The sequence below is a fragment of the Fukomys damarensis genome, unplaced genomic scaffold (assembly GCF_012274545.1).
Source record: "Fukomys damarensis isolate Sample0158 unplaced genomic scaffold, DMR_v1.0_HiC HiC_scaffold_4, whole genome shotgun sequence".
Taxonomy (NCBI): Eukaryota; Metazoa; Chordata; class Mammalia; order Rodentia; family Bathyergidae; genus Fukomys; species Fukomys damarensis.
The window spans coordinates 37697884-37706711 of record NW_022900916.1 but is presented as its reverse complement, the minus strand read 5'-3'; the positions used below and the strand labels follow the sequence as shown (position 1 = coordinate 37706711).

At 39.4% G+C, this 8828-nt stretch overlaps 1 protein-coding gene across 12 annotated transcripts in view; it reads left to right on the top strand.

The window, feature by feature from the left end:
• The window catches only part of Ahcyl2 (adenosylhomocysteinase like 2), a 186251-nt gene extending 177470 nt beyond the window's left edge, over nt 1–8781 (top strand). For all 12 annotated transcript variants that reach the window (XM_010633485.2, XM_010633483.2, XM_019208860.2 and 9 more), the window contains 5 exons: nt 2072–2170; nt 6005–6073; nt 6172–6250; nt 7967–8087; nt 8437–8781. In XM_010633485.2, coding sequence (XP_010631787.1) covers nt 2072–2170; nt 6005–6073; nt 6172–6250; nt 7967–8087; nt 8437–8443 — 375 coding nt within the window. In that variant the 3' untranslated portion in view covers nt 8444–8781. The remainder of the gene's footprint in view (nt 1–2071; nt 2171–6004; nt 6074–6171; nt 6251–7966; nt 8088–8436) is intronic.
• Nucleotides 8782–8828: the final 47 nt, after the last annotated feature.

Here is an 8828-nt window from a genome sequence, read left to right as displayed (position 1 = left end):
GGGGTGGTTTTGAGACAGGGTCTCACTATGTAGTTGAGACTGACCTAAAACTCACTCTGTAGTCCAGGCTGGTCTCGAACTCACAGTGATCCTCCTGCCTCAGCCTCCCAAGTGCTGGGGTTACAGGCGTGTGCCACCACGCCCGGCTAAATGATAATATTTAAAGTAAGAAGTAAAAATTTACAAGATTGGCTTTATGTTATATTGTTCTGCAACTGTTTTCCACTTAACAGTGGTTTTTGTGTTAACATATGTAGATTGGACGCATGCCTGTAATCCCAGCATTCGGGAGGCTGAGGCAGGAGAGTTGATGTGAGTTTGAGACCAACCTGGGCTACGTAGTGAGACCCTGTCTCAAAAAACCAAAAAAAAAAAAAAGTAGATTGGGGGTGGGGGTAGTTCTCTGGGATTGAACCCAGGGCTTCAATGTATGCTAGGCAAGCTTTTGGACCACGAGCTACATCACCAGTTTCTACTTTTTTTTTCCTTTTTTAAATTGCATAATAATCCAGTATATGGAGCTATACAGATTTTACATAGCCATTCCCTTCTTGATTTATATTTTTATTATAGTAATGTTAGATTGAACATTCTTGGATGCTTGTATTCTGAACTTGATCAAGTATTTAAAGGAGTCCTAAAAGTGAAACTAATTGGTCCAAAAATAGATACATATAAAGTTTTCCTAGCTATTATCAAATTGCTCTCTGGGAAGATTGAATTGCTTTATGAAATTTTAATGTCTCAAGAAATTTAAAAAAAAAGAAATTTCAAGTTTCCCTTCTTTCTAATAAAAAAATGATCCGAGTCAGGTGGGATGGCACACACATATAATCCTAGCACTGAGGAGGCTGAGGCAGTAATATCACTGCATATTTGAGGCCAGCCTAAACTACAAAGTGAGACTGTGTCTCAAAAAAAAAAAAATCCAAACCATGAACAGTTCTGAATACACTGAAATATAATTATATATCTTTCTTTCCTCCTGTTTTGGTACTGGACCAAGAACATCTAAAACAGTAGTTGAGCTCCCCATTGTATGTTTAGGTAGAACTTGAGGATGCAAAAGTGAAACAAAACTGTCCCTATTTATAAATTTTCATGCTCTTAAAAGAATCCACAGTCTTATCTATCTTTGTGTCCTTTACTGCAATGTTTAGAATATGATATATACTCAATAAGTGATTATTATATAACTAAAAGTATTTTTGTTTGTCTTAAAACTAGTATTTGGCAGAATTTTTGAGTTTTTCAGATGAGCCAATGAGTAGTTTTGGAATATGAGCTCTCTTTATATTTTAGGCATTCCTTTTGGAAGAAGGAAGTAGTTGTTTTAAGTGTGCACCCTGTAACTGTTATTTGGTTGCTGTTGTTAATAAACTTAACATATTTTCTCTTGTTCTCTGAATATACAATACACAGAAATGGAAGGAGGGTGAGCCATCAGGAGCTTTACTCTACTATTAAGCATTTTGTAAAAGGATACCTCACATTTGCATTTAGGTCACAAAGCTTCTGTTACCTTAGGGTGGACACCATCATTGAGAAGGTGGAACTTGGGACATGGGGACATGAGGGCAGAGCCCTGGGCCCCCCCAGCATGCTGTTTAGGACATTTGGCCTTCTCCAACTAATCCCACTCAGCTCTGATCTTTCTTTTTCCTGTGTTTCGTCAGCACTTACATATTCAATTTGCACTGTATTTAATTTGCACTTGTTTGCATGTCGCTTTAAGTATTTTTCTATCACATTTGCATTGTTTTGTGTCCCCATCTAAAGTGTGAGCTTTTTGAAGGCAGAAACCATGCCTTTGGTTTTTTTGTATTTCCCATAGCACCTTTTACTGTGCTCAAGCAGAGAGTGGGTGTACAGTGTATGTTGTGGAATGACATCCTGAGTGATTCCTTGGGCGTAAGATTAAATTCCTTGAAATGGAACAGTCCTAATCAACCCAGGACAGGTATTCTCCATGTGGCATGTTGGTTGCTCCTTGAAATGGCTCCTTTCACCATCTTTGTCACCAACATGAGTCTTGCCATGGCTAATAACATTTTTATTGTATGTGTTCCAGGCAAGTCTGCGGACACCAGAGCTGACCTGGGAGCGAGTGAGATCTCAAGTTGACCATGTGATATGGCCTGATGGCAAGAGGATAGTCCTACTGGCCGAGGTAAGACTGAGGCCAGCAAGAGATGTGCCCTCCTGAAGGGAAAACTGCAGTGCTCAGAGCTCCTTCTCCTCATGTTCCCTTATCTTCCTATAGATTTTTCTTAAGCTCAAGCTTAACTGCTTACTGATGGATTTTACTTCTAATTGTGAAAGGTCTTTTCATTCAGCAATTAAGAAACTATTTTGGTTCCGCACTTTTCACCAATTATCCTGTCTCTCCATGTCACTCTCCAGGTTGAGTCAGATAATGACTATTACTGTGGAAGGAATTAACAGATAGAACCAGTGCCACTTTGAGTGATGCTTACAAAGAGATAATGTCATTTGTGGGATGGTTTAATCAGGAAGCACCAAGTAGGTATTCCTGACTGTAACTCACACTATCTTAGGCAAGCTCTGGGAAAATCATGTCTTTGCTGAGAGAGTCCCTGTGTTTGAATGTCTGTTTCCCTAAACTGAGCCAGATGTGTACTGGGTATTCAACTATGTATGTGGTAGTTTTATTGATATTTCCCTACCCTGGTCTCTTCTAGCCCACACTTGTTCTGTTTTTTAATACTATTTTTTGTTTTTTATTTATTATTATTGTTTTGTAGTTTTGGAGAGCAAACCCAGGGCCTTCGACATGCTAAATAAATGCTCTACCAGTGAATTTCAACTCCAGCCCTTACACTTTTTTTTTTTCTTTCTTTTCTTTTTTTTTTTTTTTTTTATTTTTTTTTTTTTTTTTTTTTTTTTTTGGTTTTCTGAGACAGGGTATCATATATAGTTCAGGCTAGCCTTGAACTCACTGTGTATTCCAGGCTGACCTCAAATTTACAATGATCCTCCTGCCTCAGGCTCCTGAGTGCTGGGATTACAGGTGTGCACCACCACACCTGACCCTTATTTTTCTTTTCTTTTTTTTTTTTTTTTTTTTTTTTTTTTTTTTTTTTTTTTGTACCAGGGATAGAACTTGGACCTTGTGCTTGTGAGGCAGGCGGCGGAACCACTGAGCTAAATCCCTGGCCTTCCTTACACTTATTTTTTACTTTCATACCATATACTTTTCTGTGTCAATGTTTGACTGCTTTTCCTTTAAGACTCCTCTTCCCCAGTGCTATATTCCTGGTTGCTGTAATTCTCCATGTTTTTACTGCAAAACCTCTTCAGGGAAAGATATCAAAATAATAAGAAGTATAATAATAGTTTTCTTGAGTTTGAATTTTTAGTCAGTTTTGCTTTATTTTTTGTTGTTTGTTTATTCATTTGTTTTTGAGACAGGGTCTCACTATGTAGTTCAGGCCAGCTTGAACTCATTATGCAGCCCAGGCTGGCCTTGAACTGGAAGTGATCCTCCTGCCTCAGCTTTCCAAGTGCTGGGATTACAGGCATGCACCACCATGCTCAGCGTATTTATTTCATTGTTTTTTTCTAATTTTTTTTTTATGGTAAAGAAACAATGAAAATATAAATAATATCCTGTCTTTATCTAAGGGTCCATAAAATTAGATTTGATTATCCTTACTGTTCTCATCACAATTTCCTTGCTTATCTTACCTTCTCAGTTATTGTAGGACATTTGTAAAGGGACTGAATTATTTCTTCACATGGAGTAAGGGAGGGGAGAGCATTAAATGTGCATTAATAGCATTGATGTCAGCTGGCTATCTGGCAACTATTTCTGGTTGGCCTGGGAATTCTCATTTTGTAACTTTGATGACAAAGCAAGCATCGTCAGTGTTTTTTTGCCTGTGTGGTTTAACAAAAACAATAGTCAGGCTTCCTAGGAAACAAAATAGAAAAGGGTAGCATAGGGAGAGTTTCCATCTCTTTTTTTCTGAATCATCTACTCAAAATTCAAGGCTGCTGTTGCACTCGGGAGAACCAAACTGAGGCAGAAACAAAAATCATCACATCTTCATAAAGCCATAGATATCTATCCTCCCAACCTGGAGAGACTGCTCCTGGACTTGACTAGACATTGTCTAAGACAGTCTTTCAAAAGAATGTCAGTTCTCAGAAGGAGAATATTTTGCTATAGAGAGTTAAAAATTAATTCAGGAGAAATGTATGCTTCCCTGGCATAAACCTCAGCATCACTGACTATTCCTTTTTACATAACTCCAGAAATCGTTTATCTAGTACCTTTACTAAATTTTCCAGAATTATCAGTGATTTTTTAAAAAGAGCAGTCAATTCCAAAGAAGACATACAAATGACCAACAAGTATATGAAAATATGGTCACCACAAATCACCAGGAAATGTGAATTAAAACTACAGTGAGATACCATCTAACCCCCATAAGAATGGTCATTATCAAAAACATGAGATAACAAATGCTGGCAAGTATATGGAGAAAAGGGAATGCTTACACTCTGTTGATGGGAATGTAAATTAGTACAGCCATTATGGAAAACAATATGTGCAGGTTCCTTAAAAAACTGAAAAAAAAAATTAAAAATAGAATTACCACATGATCCAGCAGTCCCACTCCTGGGCATATAACCAAAGGAAATGAAATCAGTATGTCAGAGACACATCTGTACTCCCCATTTTATTGTAGTAGTATTCATGGTAACCAAGAAATGGAAAAAACTCAGTTGTCTATCAGTTGATGAAAGGGTAAAGAAAAGATGTAGGGCTGGGGATTTAGTTCAGTGGCGCCATACCTGCCTTGCAAGCACATGGTCCTGAGTTTGATCCCTGGTACTGGGGAAAAAAATAAAGAAAAGACAGTGTATATATACGCAGTAGAATATTATTCAGCCATAAAAAAGTATGAGATCCTGTCATTTGCAACAACATAGATCATTATGCTAAGTGAAATAAGTCAGGCATGGAAAAACAAATACTATAATATGATCTTACTCATGTGGAACCTAAAAAAGTTGATGCAGGCCTGGCATGGTGGTGTACGCTTACAGTTCCAGCATTCAGGAAGCTGAGGTAGGAGTTTCACCATGAGTTCCAGGTCAGCCTGAGCTACATAGCGAGACCCTGTCACAAAAAAAACTTGATGTCTTGGAAGCTGAGAGAAGAATAATGGTTACTAGAGGCTGAGAATGGTAATATCAAAGAGGCAGGGATAAGAGGTTGATCAGGGATAGGGATTTAGCTAGGTGGCACCACACCTACCTGGCAAGCGTAAGGTCTTAAGTTCAATCCCCAGTACCAAGGGGAAAAAAAAAGAGAGAGGTTGATGAGTGAGTACTAGATAGAAGTAAGAGTGTCATTGCACAGTATATTTCAAAAAGCCAAAAATCATTTTTTAATATTTTCGCTATAAAGAAATGGTAAACGTTAAGGAGATAGATGTGCTCACCTGATTTAAACATTATATAATATATATGTGAATTGAAACATCACATGGTACCCTGTATGTTCAATTTTTGTTTTTATGTATCAGTTTAAAATAAATTTTATTTTGTTTTTTTGTTTTGTTTTGTTTTGTTTTTGTTTTTGTCCTGGGGATCAAACTTGGGACCTTGCGCTTGCAAAAAATAAATTTTAAATAAAACATTTTTTAAGCACTTCAAAAAAAACAAAATAGTTGCCAAGAAATGGAAACAACTTGCCTATAATCCCACTTTTGAGAAGCTGAGGCAGGAGGATCACTGTGAATTCAAAGCCTGGACAGCATAGTGAGTTCAATTCCAGCCTGAACTACATGGCGAGACCCTGTCTCAAAAAAAAGAAAGACAGGAAAGTTGTCAGTTCTATTATTGAAAACCTGCTTTGCATCTAGCAGTGTATGTTGGGAAGGGTTTGGAGAGTGGCAGTTCTGCTCTTCCCTCACTTCTCAAAGGCCAGCAGGTGTCCTAACACCTCTGTGTTTTCACCTTTCATGACTAGGGCCGTCTGCTGAACCTAAGCTGCTCCACAGTGCCTACATTTGTGCTCTCAATCACTGCAACTACTCAGGTAAGGCCTCTGGAGTAGAACAGAGTGGACAGTGTTTCACTTGCTGCAGGGTAGCCTGCTGTGAACGCTGTGTCAGTATCCACCTCTCTGCCTTTCAGGCTCTCGCCTTGATAGAGCTCTATAATGCTCCTGAGGGTCGCTATAAGCAGGATGTCTACCTGTTACCTAAGAAAATGGGTAAGCATGCACTCTTTTTTTCCTCATTCTTACCAAAGTAGTTCAGAATCCAGGGCTAAAGGAAGCTTAGGGAGTAAAAAATAAGGATATCTTTATCTTATATAATAGGAGATAGGATTCCTAGGTCCCATTCACAGTTAATTTATCCCATTTTCCACATGGGTTGCCATAGTGAATTTCTTATTTTGCTGTGACTTAGCTTACCTGCCTCTGAATTTTGAATTTCTCTCTTAAAAGTATATTGTATGCAAGAATCCCAAAAACAAAAAAGATTCCCCCAAAAGAAAGAAATCATCTCCTACCTTGTGGCATCTGATTTATTCCAATTCTAGGCTGTTAAATAGCCCTGACTTTCAAACTACACCTTCCAATGGTAGCCCAGTTGCTTCTGGCCAAAGGCATTAGGAGTAGCTCCTATTAAGAGTTTAGTTTTGTGCATAATGGTATAAGAGAAACATTAAACTGTCTTAAAACTTTAAAGTCCCTAGGACAGGGGCTTTCGCTTAGTGACATTGCACCTGCCTTGAAAGCATGAGGTCCTGAGTTTGATCCCTGGTCCCCAAACACACACACACACACACACACACACACACACACACACTGAATGGTACAGTGTGTTTATAGACCCCTCAGGCAAAAGTCAGGAATAAATCAACTTCTGGTTTTATTTTAGCAACTGTTAGAAGTTGTTATATTTTCTCTTTAATGGACGGTTTAAAAGGATCTACAATAAACAGTCCGTATTCTGATTAGATATATAATGAAGTTGAGGAGACCAAACAACTATATAACATTTGTGTGTGTGTGTGTGTGTGTGTGTGTGTGTGTGTGTGTGTGTGGTACCAGGGATCGAACTCAGGTCCTTGCGCTTGCGAGGCAGGCCACTGAACCACTGAGCTAAATCCCTGGCCCAAGAATATTTTTAATATTATGAGTAAGTACAATGTATTCAGATAATAGACTATAAACAGAAATACACAAGAAGGAAGAGTACTAAAAGCAGAGTTGAGCCAGGGATTTAGCTCAGTGGTTCCGCTGCCTGACTTGCAAGCACAAGGGCCCAAGTTCGATTCCCTGGTACCACACAAAAAATAAATAAATAAAATAAATAAAAGCAGAGTTGGGAAAGGTGGCACATGCCTGTTATCTGAATACTGAGAAGGCTGAGGCAGGAAGATCACCACAAGTTCAAGGCTAGCCCCAGCCTTGGCTCCATAGTGAGTTGAAGGCAACCTTAGACTACATAGCAAGACCCTGTTTCAAAAAAACTAAAAGCAAAGGAAACTAGTATCCCTTTCAGTTGATACTTTCTAATTTTCCTAGGTGTTAGCTTTTCTCCTTGACCCAAAGTAAGCATCCAAGGCATAATTAAGGTTGGAGCTTTCCATTTTTCAGTCCCCTCACTAGCCCATTCTTTTGGATTATCCCTAAGGATTATTGCTTCTTTCATCTCTCACCTTCCTGGAGAGAAGGAAAGGTTCAAGGCTGAAAGAGATGGTAAGGAAGAGATGTTACAGCTTTGAAAGGCATTGGGCTTGAAGCTGAAGGCAACCATTCCTTAGAATTGAGGGCCAATAAGCAAAAGTTAAGCATGTTTCACTCTGCTCCAGGAATCTGAAGGTGTTTTTCAAATGTTTAAATCCTTACCTGGGGAGTGGAGAACAGCCAGATAGGAGGGATGAATACTTATAAATGGGCTTCTGTGGTCTCTTCCAGATGAGTATGTGGCGAGTCTACACCTACCCACCTTCGATGCCCACCTGACAGAGCTGACAGATGAACAGGCCAAGTATCTGGGACTCAATAAGAATGGGCCCTTCAAGCCTAATTACTACAGGTGCCTTGAGCTCCCCAGAAATCAGGAAAGCCTAGGTGGTGAAGAGCTTCCTGCACTGGAATTGATCTTTGCATCCCTCACCATATACATTTATATGAACTCAGGAAAGTAAACTGACTCCTCCTCAGTTTACCTCCAAAGAATTCTTTGAAACCTTCCTCAAACATTTAAGGGATATTCCCCTTCCCAAGATGTATTGGCCCCTTTTCACAGATGTGAAAAGGGGCCACAATTATCTACACTCCAGAAGGACTTCTGCTTCTTGGCTACACCTTTAGGCAGGCTCTTCGTGTTCCAGCATCCCCACTAGCTGATAACATCACCCTCTTGTCTTTCTTTTTCCCTCCAGGTATTAAGTTCCTGTAACTCAAGCCAGAAGTTTTAAGGAGTAGAACTCCAAGCCATTTCTCCACTACTATCCAAGAAAGAACCCAGCAAGCTGCTTCTCTGATCAGAGCTGCTCACCGTGCTCACCCTGTGTGTTAGGTTATTTATTTATTAAAATCTAGATTCCTGTGCCTGTAGCCTTGGCCCAGAGTGTGGTTACTGCTCCAAGGACCATGAGAGCCACAGAGGACAGACTGAGGAAGGAAAAAATGGGGTAACCTTTCCTATTACATCATTCACTTCACACACACACACACACACACACACACACACACACCCATTGAATCCTCAGCACGCACACACACACACACACACACACACACACACACACACACACACACACACACACACACA